The 17131-nt window shown below is 38.6% G+C and overlaps 1 protein-coding gene across 1 annotated transcript in view; it reads left to right on the top strand.

The window, feature by feature from the left end:
- The window catches only part of SNX18 (sorting nexin 18), a gene marked incomplete at its 5' end in the record, with an annotated part of 20028 nt that extends 5985 nt beyond the window's left edge, over window positions 1–14043 (top strand). Inside the window, one exon of the mRNA XM_010176977.1 lies at window positions 13271–14043. Coding sequence (XP_010175279.1) covers window positions 13271–13524 — 254 coding nt within the window. The remainder of the gene's footprint in view (window positions 1–13270) is intronic.
- Between the last annotated feature and the right edge of the window lie 3088 nt (window positions 14044–17131).

Raw genomic sequence — 17131 nt, forward strand, 5'->3', positions numbered from 1 at the left:
GCTAGAGCTTCACTCAACTGATGAGATCTTCTGACTTCAGTAATTTTCAACATAAATGCTCACTGCAGGCCCATGCAAGTTCAGGTTCAGAAAATTTAAGCAGATGTAAGAATTCGTGATAGTGTATGCTAGTACTGTAGCTCATGCTTGTCTGGCTGTCTTGGCTTTGTATTTGCAGAGTGAGAGTAAAGAAGTTACAGGTTTTCGGGTTTCTTTCTTTCAAATTTTGTTTGAGGAATTACTATAATTGGCCTTTTGTGATTCCTGAAAGTGGAAGAAATAACGACTAACTTGCTGTTTCATCTCTGCTTTCCAGATTTCTCTTAACATTATGATGTTAATGCTAGACTTAAACTTTTGGTTATGATTTTTGCAAGACAGATTTGAAAAGTGACCTAAATGTCTTCTAAGATGTAGGCAGTGATTCTGTGTCCTCTGCATGCCAAGATTTAAGAGAATTATTTAAAAAAACATCTGAATGACCTTTTGCTTCTTGATCACCATTTGTGGAAAGTAAAGTAAGATAAATGGTCTTATTTACCTGAAGCAAACTTAATTCTAGACATTGGCTTTAAAGAATGTGCTGGGTGTGTTTTTAGAATACCCTAAAAAACTATAGGTGAAAAAACGTTCTAGCTGGAAATGCATCAAAATTTCAAACATCAAAAAAACCCCAAATAACACCGAAACCTGGAACTCTGTAACATTTTCAGCATTTTATTTTTTTTTCAGGGGGAAGGAGGGGTACGTGTGTTCACGAATCAATTGGACTGATCAAAATTCACACCTAAAATTGTGTATCACAGTGTAAAAGTAGTACTTTTCTTTCTTGCTTACTTTCTAACCTCTTAATTTTGTTCTGCAGACATGGTTTTGCCATCCCTGTTTTTCCTTTTACCTGCCTTTTCTTTTCCTCCTCTGTCCCTCAGTTGCATACGCTTTGCATGTCGTTCAACTCAGGTAGCTACTGGCTAAGAGCTAGGCATGTAATCCTAGCCAGATGACCCTTGCAGCAGTAAAAAGAGACGGGTACCTACATTTCATCTGTTCCAGGACTTTGATGAGAAAGGATGGGTTGCTCTGGGATGACTTGTATTTTTTGCCCTTTCAGCCTCCCCATTGCTGTTACAGTCATGATGTAGCATTGTCTGCTTGCTACTGAATCACCCAATATTACCTCCCAGTACTTAAAGGTAACCTGAAGGAAACTGAGACTTCTAGGAGGCTAAAATGTGAAAGAAGAATCTTCATATTTAGAAACTGTATAAAATTATAGCTTCCTTGGTGTGTGTAAAATCAGAGGACAACAATAAACAAGACTAAAATGGAGTAATAGCCTTCTTTGAAGAAGACTAAACAGAAAGAGGAAAAGAAAGGACTTATGTGCCCTGTCTGCCTGAAAGATGTGCGGGTCTTTAATTTCAAGTATGGGGTTTGGTTTTTTTTTTTCCTTTTCCACTCCCCCCTTAGTCTCTTTTTACCGTAGCTTTTTAAGGGAGCAAGATTCATGCAGTCACGATACCTCTCTCTTTCCTGTTACCTTTTAGAATCATAGAATCATTTGGTTGGAAAAGACCTTTGAGATCATCTAGTCCAACCATACCTGTCCATCTGTTTTGAAACCTGCTAGCCTGATATCATACACATTTGATGACAGAGACATTTCATAGCTGATAAAATACCAGTGGTTTTGTTTTTTGTTTTTTTTTTAAAAAAAACAGCCAGTAGCAGGTAAGAGTACAACTGTTTGTCCTGTGGGAGGGACTGCACGCATTACTGCGGACCAGAAAGTCTACCCAGACTGTTTACTTAGTCCCAACAGGCTGGAGAGGTTTTGATCAGAGTTCACGACTAGTGGGTTTGACCTCAGGCAGTGCATTGTCACCTCATGTGCTCTTACAGGGACTTGCTCACCACAAGCAGTCTACTGGGGCAACCTTGTGGGCAGCTGGAGAGTAGCAGGACAGTGTAGATATTAGAGAATTAAAAATTATTTTCTAGAAAGAGGAAGTAATTTTATCTCAAAGACTAAGTAATACCTTTTCAGATTGAAGCTTATGAAGAATTGAGATGGTGAGATGTTTCTTTTGCAGATCAGAGAACTCCAGGTCTTGCTAAAAGGACTTCCATCCAAACAGGGAAGACAAGAATTGGTAGACTGAAAACATAAAGTAGCTCTCAGAGCTATTCCAAGTCTTTGTAAGCACATTATCAAAAACAAACAAGCAGGCTTATTTTTCTACTTTGCAAGTCACCTTTGAAACAAGGACATGTTGCAGCCTTCCAGCAGCTTTCCATGACTTGGTTGTTAGACTTTGTTTGAACAGTTGAAGTGCCAAGTTAATGTGTGCAGACTGTATAAACTCATCCACCTGGTACCTTACTTTTAAATTGCTCTATTCAAATAGTACAGAATTTGCAAATTCTAATTAAAAAAAAAAGAAATCCCATTTGGCTTAGCCCACAAAACATGAGGCTTCTGAGACTAGAGCAAACAAATAGCAAATGTTTTCTGCACAATCTTCCTTCCTTCCTAATCTTCCATGAAAATTTAAATAAAATTAAAAAAAAAAAAAAAAAGAAAACCAACAAACCCATAGTGAAAAGTGTGTTTTCAATTTTGGAGTGGAATCTAATTAAATCAGTGGCAAAATATACATTCAAACAATTAGTTCTTGTCAGTGACTTTGTGTTGTTACTGCAGCAGAGCAGGAAGAAGTGATGGTTTCAGCTTTTGTTTAGATAGGTACATATCATGGGTGCACAACTTAGGTAATCATGTTGAACTGAGCTATCCTTTTTAAGCCTACATGCAGTTCTTTCATAACAGTGTGAAAAACAGATTAATACTATGATTGGGAGTTTACATTGCCTTTTTTCTTTTTTTTTTTTTGTCCCATGGTAAAGAGCAGCTTGCTATTCTAGTTTTGTCAGGCTTACCATTTTGAATCTCTATATGCATGAATAGCTGTGCTGGCTAACTAGCAGTATACTGCAGAACAATTTTACCAAATATCACGATAATGAGACTACATTTTCAAGTTGCTTGCAGTTTTATGAAAGCCAAAACTTAAAGGGGCAGATCCCTTCCTCCTAAAAAGGCAGACAATCCTCTTCTGCCTTTATAAAACTGAAAAATTCTCTCTATATAATAATATGTAATGTATTAATATATTATATAAAGTTATATATTTACAATTTAAAATTAATTAACATAATATAGCAATATATAATGTATAGCATTTCTTTTATATAATATGAATATAGCATTAGATTATTATAGTGTTCACATGATTTGCTTTTGTATTATATAATATATTTTAATTTGTTACATTAATGATGGTTTACTTTGCATATTTTTCCTACGAGTCTGCTTCTTTTTGTCCTTACAGAGATACTGCAGCATTCAGATTTAGATCTGAGAGAGAGCATTTTAAGGGTACTAGGTAAAAAGTGGAGCAGCATCTGCATTTCATTTAGATCTTGACTCTTTTCATATTAATTTATGTTAAACTGTCTGTGTATGTTGTATTTACTTATCTTAGGACAGAAGTGAAGCTAAGCAGATGATGATGGACAAGCAAACACCATAAATTGTGTTCACTCTTTGCTTCCCTTCAGCCTTTACAGCGAGCAACACCCAAAAGCGGGGCTTTCATAGCACCTCAAAAAGAAGGGATGTATGAGTTGGTGGAACCTGCATTTATATTTGCTTCTCTCAATAATGGCATATGGATTATATATATGTATGCTGTGTTACCTGTCTTCTCCTGTCCACCTACATCCATGAATCTTAAGAAAATTTTGAAGAAGTTATCATTTGATAGCATGATCCTTACATCCATTTTGGCCATGACTTATATTCATCTTCTATAGATCCAGAGGAGACATTTCTGCTCATATGCAGTTAACCAGTTTTATTGAAAATAAATTTATATACCATGCATGCACAGCATCATTTCTGATTTAGGTTGTTGTCTTGAAGTCAATATTATGAACAGGGCGTTTACAAAAGCTTTTAGGAGTCTGTAACATCATTCTAGCAGAAAAGTGCCTCTTCTTAGTATCATAATTGGGAGAAACTAATAGACCAACTTAAATTCGGGAAAACCAGAGATTTATCTTAAAAGCTTGTTTGATGCCTGGTTTAGATGTAAGCTAGTAAGGAGTACTTAAAATCACTGAGAGGTTTCATCTTGCTACTTCTGCAAATTGCTTTCGCTTAAATTTTCAAGTGTGTCCACCCTGAAAAATGTGACGTACCGTCTTTCTAGTCACCAGCCTAGTTTAAGTTTCATTCCTTTCTGTGCCCCTAGTCTGCAGTGTCACCTGAAGCCATACCAAATAAAAACTCCTTAAGTAGTACATGTGAGTGCCAAAAAGTAAGACTGCCTTAGAATTGGGCAAAACCAGCATTACCTAGTGTTTGGCTCTCAGGCCATGGAGCAAAACACTACATTTGTGATAATGGACAGCAATATACACAATTCAGCTGGATATTAAGGTCAAATTATTCCTGACAGGCCCTGTTTCAGACATTGCTGTAGGTACCTGTAAAGTCAGAACTACTCATGAACATAGTTTAAACAAGGTTTAGTGGCTGAAGTAAGGCCGTTTGTTTGCTTAAAACACTGTTTGTGTACAATACATCTAAAGATACCTTAGTTTTAAAGTCACTGCATTCAAGATTTGAATGGAATACTTCCATCCAATTTTGCACAGTTTTTACATGTGATTACTGTGGGCTTTGTTTTGTTAATGGGGTTATGCAGGGCAGTAGGTGCAATAAACTGTTAATTCTGTAATGCTTCTTCCATTTATTTTGACATCTTGCACTCACCTCCTGTTATCAGCTGTTTCAAGGGCAAGCTATGGCTTGGTGCTTGCATACTACTGTGGTGTAGCATGGCCCAGCAAAACGCTCATGCTGGAGGTGCTGCACACCAAAGCTTGTGGATTCCTCTGGGGGACTCTGGAACTGAAATGCCAGTGTGGTAGTTTAAAAATTTTTCAGTAGCCTGAGCATTTTGGAGCCTCTGAACGTGCACAGGTACAATTACGTTACAGTCCTTGTAGCTCTGCAAAAATAAAGTGGCTGTGCTCTTCCTCTGAGTGTGTACACCAACTGGCAGATGTATGCACAGTGAGTGTAATCAGGCCTTAAATATTGCATTATTTAAAATTTAAAGAGATTAGTTAGCCATGTATAGTATCCATTAACCCTGGTAGTTCTTTAAAATTGGGTGACATTTGACACTGTGCATTCTAACACCATCGTTAATCAGTTATATATTAATTAAATCAATGTATGCATTAAAAACACCAGATGAGATTAAAGTTAATCAAGTTTCTGAAATCTCTAGCAAAGACTGTTTTATTTGTATGTGATCTCTAAGTTGTGTAGATTAGAAGGTGATCTTATTTTGAACTGAAGAATGCAGCTCTGGGTGACAGCTTTGAATGATCTTTGCAACAGGGTAACTGAAAGAACAAATAATTCTGTCTGACGTTAATAATCCTGCAGTCAGCCAGTGTTAACCTAGATGTTGGCAGAGCACTGTGATTGATGAGCCTAGATTTATAGGAAAGTATTATTTTATTCTGTGTTTTTTTTGAGCAATGGGCAGCAAAATAACAAAAAATAGACCTCACTCTTTTAAAACTATTTTTAGGCTGCAGATTCTAAAAGTGTTAGAGCCATTTTCATGTATCTATACAAAACCCCCTTGTAATACTAAAGTAATTGCAAATTGTTTTATTTTATTTTGATGTTTCTGACTTTCATTATGGAAAATAGAAGTTTGTTGAAGTAGTTTCACACCTTTTAGGAGAAGAATATAATCTTTGCATTAGAAAGGCTGTTTTTGAAAACTGTTGTGTTAGCACTTCTGGAAAGAACAAGTGACTTCATCATTTCACCTTTTATATTGGAGATCACTCGCTTTTTTCTGTTTAAAACTGTAAACCCAGATTTTGAAGTAGCAAGTCATTCCTACATTAGTTACTGTAGTGGTACTTTTTCCCTGTGACATTTCTTTTATACAGTTCAGTCCCAATTGGAGGAGCCTTCTGGTTTTAATTTCAGGCAAGTTCCCGTTATAGTGCTTTCCATTCTAAATCTTGGCCAGAAAATGTAAAGAATTTGCAGAATCTTAATGTAGGCTTCTTTTGTTAATCTGTGCTCAGAGTCTTTTTAGGCAAATAATCTGTAAATGTAGTGAAATCTCTATTCTGCTGGACATGATTTCATCATTTCACTTTGAAGTGAGAGAGGGAAGTTTGGGGGCTTTTTTCAGAGTAGGGTTTCATGTTATGTGTAATCTCCTGTGGTGTTTCTGCAACTTCCCTTGTGTTGGAGCTAATGATTGTGTAGCCCTGGGCTGAGATAGATCACGTAACTAAACCATTGATAAAACTAAGCCACCAGCCACCATCTCCCTCCCCTCCAGGCCAAATGCTGTTTTTTATTGGATTAGTCATTTGAGTCATCCTGGTAACAACATCTTTGCTAGATCTCGTGTGAGTGGGACAGCCATGTAGACAGACTTGTTCTGGCAGCCGTCTGCTGGATTAAAGATAATGTTGTTCCCTCCACAGTTGTTTCTTTCAGAAGGAGAGTAAATCAAAACTGTGCTGCCTGCACAGGACTTTGCCTTTTCAAATCTTTAAGCAAAGAGCTATAGTTAAATAACCTCAGCATTGGGTAAGGAAAAAGAAAACTTATTTCTAGTTACGTTTTCTGCTTTTGCATCCTTTGATAAAAGCAATATCATGAATATATTTTTTTCTCCCTTTCTTTTAGAGATGATGTCTCATATTAGAACAGTGTCTTATAATAAAAGTAAAGCAGAGGGAGTTGTTAGAGTAGTTCAAAGCTCTCAGTTCAATAGCATGCTTTGAAGGACACATCATGCCCACTGCTGGACCATTTAATATGATGGGCAGTTGAATGGCATGTAAATGTAAGTTGGTTTACTTTCTAGTAAGTAATGCACCAAAATTTATTTTGTAGCTTGCTGATAGTAGAATGGTTAAAAATTTTCCATTGCACAGGTCATTTTATTTTCACAAGATTTATGAGGTATAAGTGATGAGAGATTTTCTTTGTCAAACTTGCAAGTTTCTTTGTAGATCACAGTGTTTTCCAGCCCTAGCTGTGCTTTCCCATGAGGGAGCCATCTCTCAGAGGAGCCTTCAGACTTTGACATGAGGTCTTGCTGTCACACCGAAGCCACTGATGTCAAGGCTAGAACGATCACCCTCCTTGGGTTTTTTCCACTCTACCATTTTTATGGCTGTTGTCCTTTTCAGCATCATTTACAAATAGGATCTACAAATAGTATAAGTACAGGTTTGTGGTTGAATACGTGGTGGCCAGGTGCCCCATTTCCATCTCTCAGAATGGTTACTGCTTCTCACCTGCAGCATGACCAGCAGCCCCGGCATTGTGCCAGCCTGTGTTTGCCTCCCTCCTGGCAGTGCCTGAGCCAACAGAGAAAGGCAAAGGGCCATCATGTGGGGAGGAACACATACGGTTGAGCTGACACCCAGCTCGCTGCTTCACTCTCCCTCCCTCTCCCAGCTCACTAAAAATATATTTCAGAAAATAACATTCTTTGTAGCCTGTCAAGGGGAACCACAGGACTAACTTTTTTGTCTCCCTTGTCTTCTTTCAGTCCCTTTACAGTTGTTTTGCAATATTAACTCAAGGTATGAAGTACAGTAGCAAGAACATGGATGTTTGCTGAAAGAAAGAGAGTTGTACTAATCATAACAGACAGACATGTAAACTGTTATCTCTCTACTAGTGAAAGAAATCTATTTGCTATGTTTTAGCATAATTCATCACTGAAGTGAAATAAATATTTTAATAACTGCAGTGATAAAGGCAGTTTTTAAGTTTAGGATTTTGGAGAGAGATACTGAAGGCATTGATATATGGGTGACATAATGGATGATACACGTGCCTGAGAGCAACTGTGAATTGTAGACCTCTTACTTTGACAGATACCACTGCTTCAAGTGCTGTGTTTCAGCAGTGTTGAGCCGATGCTTCCTTGTGTTTCATCCCATATGCAGTATTGCTGTATACAGTTAAATTATTTCTGCTACAGCAGTGATTTTTCAGAAATAGTGATATCATTGTGAACAGTATTAGTAATTACCACTTATGTTTTTTAAGAATCGAGCAAGCCCCACCATGAAACAGATGTCCAGTGTAGTAATCACTGGGCAAATACAGAGCAAAAAGGGCTCCTGCCCCGAAGGATTGCCTTCCTTTAGGCTTGTCTTTATTGGGATTAGTAGCTTCAGACACAGCTGACATTTCACTGCTGTGTGCAGCACTGGAAAACTGATGTTCAGATACTTTGAGAAGAGGTGGAGATGGGGCAGTGGGAAGGATGTGCACCCTTAGCAGTTAATGCTCTTCTTCAGCTTCCGATCGCCTGTGCCAGCAGGTGCAGGGCATACCTGGCTTCAAGTGAGACAAAGGAGCTGAGTGAAGAGCAGTCTTGATTGCAGTCTTTGGGAGCTGAGCCCCAAAACTTTTCCATTCTGATCATGTTGCAGGCTGCAACTTGGACTTGTGTCACGTACACTAAGTGTGAAGAACCAGTGTAGGGCTGGCTGCTGGCAGGCTGATCATACTGTGCAGTTGGAGAGCTTGGAGACACCTATGCATCCGCATGGTTTTACATGTATATACACATACTTACAGTGTGGAGGGAGAGTAAGTATGACTTCATGTATGGATTCAAACCTACCCTTAGTTGACTCTTCACACAACCTCCTAGCATTTATTAGTGTAATAAAACTGCAGGTGATGTGAAAATATATTGTTTGACCCACACCTAAGGACTCTCAGGTTCACAATTTTTTTTTTTTTAAATTTAATTTTCCTGAATGTATTTGACTTCCTGCCTCATTGCAACCTCTGTTTGGATGGGCAGCTTACTAACTCAACACACTTCTTTTTTTTCCTCATAATTCCTCAGCACCCATTTAAGTTGCTGTTTGCATTGTGTGTTTTACAGCTTGGAAGTATTTATTTCTAGCAGGAATTTTACATCTTCTCTTTCTTCTTGGTTACTAGCACATTACTATAAATGTTCCTTGTTAAACAAGTTTATATTATCTTGTGTTGTCCAATCTCATACTTCAAAACAAGTACTGAAACCTGCAAGTCTCTCTTAAGCCCTTAGCAGCATTCAGTGAGCACCACTGTCTGTTTAACATCGGGCTTTGGACAATGAAAAACAGGATTCACATCTGCTTTTACCCACCTTTAAGAACAGAAATAAATGTCACACAGCTTTTTGCATCATCTTTAATCCAGGCCCTCTTTACTATTTGAAAACTAGTCCTGTTCACTGGAACATGACTTCCTGACAAGATTCCTTTCATTGGACCAGAAGCTTTAAATGCATGGGCAAGACTTGAAGAGCAGGAGCTAAAATAAACCAAATAATTTATTTTTATGTATTCCATCCCTCTGAGAACAGTTCATTGGTGGATATTTATCCCAGATGTGTATTCAGCAGGTTTCCTTGAGCTAATATGCATTAGGTGGTAGCTCCTTCTGTTTCTTTTCCCTAAAATGTATGTTAGCCTTTTCTAGGGCTGCCACAATTCTGCTTTTGTTTTTTAAAATGTATCTTGCTTTTTTGGATTGCCCAAACCAATACTAGATATTCACATAATAAAATCCGGAAGCCAGGAGATGTTTCTGCAGGGGTATGTAGGCCAGAGGGGGTTGCTCAGCCTCAGCAGCCTGCAAGGGCAGCAGTGGGAGCAGGGAAGTGCTGGGTTAGTTGCTGAGGGTGACGGATAGATTAGTGAGGATGGAGGTGAGGGAGTTCATGGTGGACAGCCTGGAGGTGAAGGGAGTTCATGGTGGACAGCCTGGGGTGAGATGGGTTAGATGTTGTGGGCTGGGAGACATTAGAGGTTACCGTGGGACCTGTCTCTTACTTGGGCATCTCTGAGTGACCCTTGCTTTCAAGGAGGGATGCACACAAGGGACTGCTCTCTGCTCCCCGGTTCCCTCATCCTGTCCTTCTCCCCACTTTCACCATTAGAAGCCTGCGTGGATCATTGCACCCTCAACATCAACGGATGTCTGCGCTGGCTCAGAGTTCTGCTCATGTAGATTCAAATACAAGGGCTGTAGGCTACGGAGGAGTGTTTGGAAAAAACTTGAGATAAAATGTGTTATGTCATTGTTAGTAAAGCTGCTTGCAAAGCCATGTAAATCAACAACACCTTTTTCTAAGATTTACTGAACTAAGTCTTGCAAACTTCAATAGGTGCTGAACAAATTAAAAATGACACTTTAGAGCAAATGATAATTTGCTTCTTAAAGTAAAGCACATGGGTGTTATTCCTGTGTATTTGGGGAAGGTTCTTTGATTATAGTAAAGTAAGCTAAATTTTTCCCTCTATTAAAGTTATTTTAAGATTAATTATTTCACTAATAATTAAATACTTAATTTATAGACACTTCAAAAAACCAAGCAAGTTTGTACTTAAGTCCATGTATAAGTTATTGTCATACATTGCTGACCACTGGTTGTAGCCTGCCTGGGTTTTAAATGAAATTCCACTGTAGGACCAGTATGAATCCATATGTAAGAGAGTAGTATTAATGATTACAAGTTTTCCCCTCTGATTCCTTTGCCTTATTGTAAATCTTTCTCTTTTTTTAATGTCAGAAATTGCATAATGCATAATATGTCTAACCTGGAGGGGCTTGGTGTTTGGTCATGTCGGGTTTTTATTTATGTAAAACAATTTGAAGACTGGTGATGCTGTAAATTTCAGTATTTTACTTCCAGTTTGATCATTCTAGAAATACCTAAAGCCATTTCCCACATCACAACTGAAGAGCTGTCATATTTATTTAACCAGCTACATCTGGCTTCCAGTAAATCCCAAATTTCAGTTTTTCACAGCTGTGTATGGATTCCCGCCATGCCCACACAATACAGAGGAAATTTTTGCAAAGCCTGGTTTTGTTTGTTGAAAGAAGTGTCATTTTTTGCAGAAGAGAGGATTAAATATTTTTTAGATCATGCCCTACCTCACAGATTCCTCACCCCTCTAGAGGAGAAAATACAGATCTTCTGGCACGGTCCCACTGCTGGCAGCACTGCATGTGGAAAAGGTTTTTTTAGTGGTGTTTTTTTGAGCCAGGCTGGAGATGATGAGGTCAATTGCTGTAGCAGCCAGTGCCAAGCTTTTAGCCACCAGGCCAGCAGACCATGGGGACCAGGAAAGTGTGGAGCCAGGCCCTCCCACCACCTCACAGCCCCCGGGGAGAGCGGTTGCCCTTGCCCCTGAGCAGCATTTTGGTGCACCAGGTTCAGACTGTGACCTCCGCCACTCGAATACCAGCATCCTTGGCCATGCAGCCTGTGCTTGCCTTGTTAATAACCTCCCTGCCCCAGTTTAAAAAAGAAAAGGGGAATCTTTTGTACGGTTTTTCTGCAAGCGTGTCACACCGGAGGGGAATTTCTTATGTTCACAACTAGAGAGCCCATGCTAGGGCTGCAGGCAGGAGGTGCCATGTACAGCACAGTCTAAATGCAAATTAAGCAGAAAAATACTATTATAAGAGTAGAGGATTACTGATAACAGCATAAATATTTTCTGAATATATGCAATTAATAAGACCCTCTCCAAGAGCTAACGAGTTGTTGTTAGAAGGTGAATGGAGAAAAGTCAGGCATGCTTCTCTGATTTTAGGAATTCTGGATTTTATTTATAATATGAGACACAACCCCCATTTCATTTAAAAAATGCAATAAACTTTTTTTCCCCAAGTCTGCCAAATCATCTGATATTTTAACTTGCTTCTGGTCAGTGTACCCTGACACTCCATTCTACCTGGCTGGTGAGAGTTAGAGATGGGCAGGGGATGAGCCGCAGCAGGCAGGGGAATGTGAGGAGCGCCTGAAGGAAACGCAGCGAGCAGCAGCCGTGCTCCCCTGCTGCCTCCCAACCCGCTGTGCGTGCGGCAAACCCAGACACCTCCATGCACAAGCTCATGCTCCAGATCCGAATTGCAGAGATGTGTCGAGGCGCTGGGGGGAGGCGCCTTCAAAATGGCATGTTAGGCAGGCACAGGAAGGAAGGGGTGGAAAATAGTATTACTGCTGATGAACTGCATTTTTACTGCTTAATGGTGTTTACTACGTGTGTGGATTCAGGCTGATGGGAAGGCAAACCTGTTCCCTGAGCAGAATGATTGGAGGCTGTCCCCCTGGAAGATATAGGCAGAGAGGTTTCTCTGTTAGCTTGCTGGCTAGTCTCACTGTAGGGAGTACAGAAAAGCATTTCTTTAAGTATAAAGGGAGTCCTGTCAGTGAACTGCAGGCACATGTACAATAAGAAGTGTAATCTGAAAGGAAAGAGTTAGTTAAGACATTACAAATACTTGAGGGAACAAGTAGTTTAAGCGTGACCATAAAGTATGTGAAAAACGTCCTGTCACTAACATCTTGTGAGAAGATAGAAGCTGTGTTGGAGTGGTTGGTTTTACTTATATGAATAAAATATGTATGTAATATTTAAGGCAAAGAAATTGCTCTGTGGAAAATTGAGTACAAGAAAATTCATATCTTAAGACGTATCTTGGTAATCTGTCACTACATGAGTCTGCTTTGAGTAGGTCTGTTTTAGGTGATAATTGAGTTCTGTAGGATGTGTTTCCTTTAATTAGCTATTTGCAGGAGGAGCAGGAGGAGTGTCAGTTCTTTTTCTCTGTTTTTCTTCCAGCTCTTACAAGACTGTATTAGGTCTTACATGCACGACTGCAACTTTGAAATAAACTTTTATATTCTCTAGTACTCAATAATTAATTTGGGACTATCTGTAGTATAAGAGCAGAACGGTGTATTGGCAAGATTCTGCTTGCGGTGTATTCAGCTTTCCTTTTGACATTTCACAGATTGGGAGGATGTTTCACAAAGTCCAATTTCTTAATAGGTTATTTTTCTGGTGTTTATGTAGGCTTAAGTTGAGCTGACTAGTTTTCTAGTGTTTTCATTTTTTCCCACTACCGGTGTATTTATCAGTTATTCTCTGAAGGACACTATATGATTTTTAAGATTGTGAAGTAGGCATGTTTTACTAACTTTTTCAAGGCAGAAAAAGTTCTTTTTTTAAAATGAGATTCACTCTTCTGTGATTTTTTTAATTTGAAAAAGCTTTGTTTTATTCCTTTTCGGTCATATTCACAGTTCAACTCTTTTGTTTTTTTTTTACACAGGAGCCCTTACCAAAGTAAAGGAGAGTAAGCGGCACGTGGAAGAGGGGAAAATGGAGCTCCAAAAAGCTGAGGGCATTCAAGAACGCTGTAACATTATTTCTTTTGCAACCCTAGCAGAAATTAATCATTTCCACAAAATTCGTGTGAGGGACTTTAAATCACAGATGCAGCATTTCTTGCAACAGCAAATACTCTTTTTTCAAAAAGTGACACAAAAACTAGAAGAAGCTCTTCACAAGTATGACAGTGTTTAATCTTTGAACTTCGATTTGCGGACTTCCCTCATCATGAACGTGACCCAGGCGGCAGAGCCAATGCTGCTGCTGCTGAAGAACTGTTGCCAGTGGTAGACAGTGGTACAAGGATGGTTTTGTGTTCACCTGGAACGCCGGGTTAATCTCCGATTATGTAGAAAGGAAACAGTTATAGGGCTATGTAGTAGAAAACAGTACCACACATTGTAACTAAGTTATACTCTGTATGCCTACACTACCATTGTAACTTTTTTGAAATAATAAGTATACTATTTGCCTTATTGCTTTTTGAAATATGGTATTTTAGTGCATACTTTGTAGACCTCAAAACCCTTTGGGTCTTTAAGGAAGCTGACTAGATAAAAGCGTGCTTCAGATGCCTTTTTACTTTCCTAGATTTGGATTTCCTAAATTCAAACAATTCTCTGTTTACAGACTCCTACTAGAGCAGCTATGTAATTCTGTGCCTTTAGACTCTATTTTTCCTTTTCTAGTAAGTCACATTTTTATGATTGATTGAATGAAGCGTTGATGCCTATGACAGGAACTGATTATGAAACCTCACGTTGACTGGAAAAATATTAGCTGCCAGCCAGTTTGCACAGCAAGGACTGTCTTATGACAAATGTTGGCTCAAAAAGGAGAACTTAAATCTATTCACACTTTCTCTGAAAATGGAGACTACTTGTTAGTAACTTGTTACATGTACACTAGGATGTTGAGCACATAACAGAAACACACCATTTAATTACCTTTCCAAAACGAGTAATACAGTGAGGGTTGGTTGGTTTTGTTTTTTTTTTTTTTTGGTATACAGCATTACTGTAAGTGGAAATTTGAAGAGCTAGCCTCATAAAAAATGATGTATATCAAGGGGATATGAATGCAAGCTATGTAGCTGGAATATTTTTTTAAGTTTGAAATGATCTACTCATTGTTCAGTTGCTGATTCAGTTTAACTTCAGACTTGCATATACTTTGACAGTTATCTGAGTTGAAGCTCCACTGTGATTCGTTAGTTTACTAAGTTACAAATTTTCAGGGATGTTCAGTAGTATAAATGATCTGAAATAAGTCTTGGCTGAACTACCTTGGAAACAGGTGACATTTTTATGTTTGTAACACACAAGAATTAACAATTGTCTTAATTTTTGTATAAATATTTTTGACAGGGTGCATTTATATATATGTAAACACTATCTTTTAAAGAGGCTTCTGGCTTATTTCCTTTGAGTTAAGTCCAAAGTCTTGTGTTTCTTACCTATTGTTTTCCTTCTTACAGGTCAGTATGAAAGAGGGTTTTTATTTATCCTGGTTTTTTTCTCCTAAGCAAAAATAACAAAAACTTCCAAGGAAGCAAAATGTTTACTTTTTTGTTTTTAATTAAATTAATCAAAGATCGCTTAAACAAATGAAAGCCTGGAAAAGGAAGTTAAGCAACAGTTATGTTTAAGTACAAATCATTCCTCACCTATGCAGCAAAAATGTGCAGTTCTTTTGCTCCGTCATGTGAGTTTCTGTAGCCTAACCACACACCTCTGTTTTAGAGGAATAAATGTAAGAATGTACTTTTGGTTTTAAGATTCATCCCCAAATGCTTGGAAATTGCTATTTTGTGCAAATTGTGTTTGGCAGTGTTTCTAGTTCTACCCAAAGAAATAAAATACAGAATAATGAATATGAAAAAAAAACAAGCCAAACAATATTTGCAAAAGAAGGGACAATCAGTGAGGAAAGACTCCATTTCCAGGCTATTAAAAGAGTGCTGCAAACAACAAGGTTGACCATAAAATAAGGACCATAGTCATAGGGCTGACTTGCTCTTTATCTTCCTCATGGTGTCCTGATCTACATTCAGAACTCACCACTTACCCTAACAGCTGTTCCCAGCAGTGCTCCAGCTTCCCTTATGTCACATAATTATGTGAGGTAGTGACAAGGTTTGAGCTGAGCTCCCTGGCTTATGTTTACTTAAGCCAGATACTGTTCTGTTAAATGTCTTTGCAGTAATTAGATTGAACTACAATCAAATTAATTCTATGTGGAGGTAGTAAGACCTGTTCAGAAATTGATCTTGGTCCCATTGAAGTATTCTAGGAGGTTAGTATTAATGACATGTAGATGTCCGGGAGAAAATTAAGCTGTGATATGTATACATACAACATTATCAGACAGGTACAGTTTCCCAAATAAACTGTCATGGCCTTGACTTTGCTTTCTCATTTGTGAATTTTTGTGGCAGGGGAAAGTGGGGTTGCTAATTGGTTAAACTTGATGTGCCAAAAAAGCTGGACTACAATCCTGGGTCTGAATTGTTGCGGAGTTCAGAAAGGTTGAGATCTGCATCCATATTAGCATCTTCCTTTTTCCCTCACTCATTATAGGGTTGGAGTTAAACTGATGTAGGGAGCCTGGACTCCATTAATGATTACTGCACTATGTGAGAAATACAGTTTTAATTTTATTTGGAACGAGTGTGACATTGGGTGCTCATGACTGACAGGCTACTGGATGGCATGGTCTGAGATTGGTAAAGTGAATGTATATTGTGTGGGACTTTGGAAGCATCAAGGGAAATCTAACAGAATCCTTTTAAATAAATAAATGTGGAGGAAAGCAAATTAGCTCTATAGCGTAATGTTAAATGCCTTTGTTTTACTCCATTCCTGTAATCTGTTTTGGTTGCATCACAATTTTTGCATTGACAGGTAGTAAGTATCTGGTATACTTGTTGGGGTTTGGCGAGGTTGAATTGAAAGCTGCAGGAAGATGCATTGATTTCTGTTAAAGTGCTGAATCCAATTAAAACTGTGGAATGACCCTATCAGGGGATATACCTACTTAGAATCACCAGCAAGTGGAGTGTGAATAATGTTTCTATTCAAATTGTAGGGTTTATATTTAGAAATTAACAGTGCCAGTTTCAGTTTCTTGGGCAGTTTCTGGTCTAGTTGTGAACACCGGAGCAATGTTGCAGAACATCACTTGCAAAATAAGTGCCAGAGTCCTCCAGTGCCATCCTGGCAGGGCTCTGACACGTTCTGTGGCTTTTGTTTTGCTTCGCTCAGAGAAATGTTGCAGGCAAGAAGACTACCCTAGTTGCCAAGTCAAAGAAATCGAGGACCATGCTGCCGACTTAATTGCCTTGTCGAGTCTGTGCCAGTTTTTATCTATCATGGATAGATTTCACTTCATCCAATTATAAGAAAAATAGGAAGGGTTTTTCAGAGCTCGGTAAGTGCGGGGAATGTAAGCAAACATCTTGTTTTCTTGCATCCTTGTTCAGGATTTATGAATCAAGCTGTATCAGAGGGGAAGTCCCTGCTGTCAGAGCGTTGTACCAGTTCCGTGTTGTGTCTGTGTCTAGCTTCAGTGTAGAAACACAGTCTGTACACTAGATTCATGCAAACAAGACTGAATGTGCTAATGAAGTATTGCTAGACAGTAAGGACAGTATGTCTACTCAAGCTCAATTACCTTCTTCAGCAGAGTCTTTAATTTCAGAAATTTAGCATATGCATTTTTCTTTTTTTTTTCTTTTTTTTTTTTCTTTTCGCCTTCCCACTGTCTCCCTGGGACTCATTTGTGAAGAAGCACAGGCTCTCGG

The sequence above is a fragment of the Antrostomus carolinensis genome, unplaced genomic scaffold, assembly GCF_000700745.2.
Source record: "Antrostomus carolinensis isolate BGI_N321 unplaced genomic scaffold, ASM70074v2 scaffold18990, whole genome shotgun sequence".
Taxonomy (NCBI): Eukaryota; Metazoa; Chordata; class Aves; order Caprimulgiformes; family Caprimulgidae; genus Antrostomus; species Antrostomus carolinensis.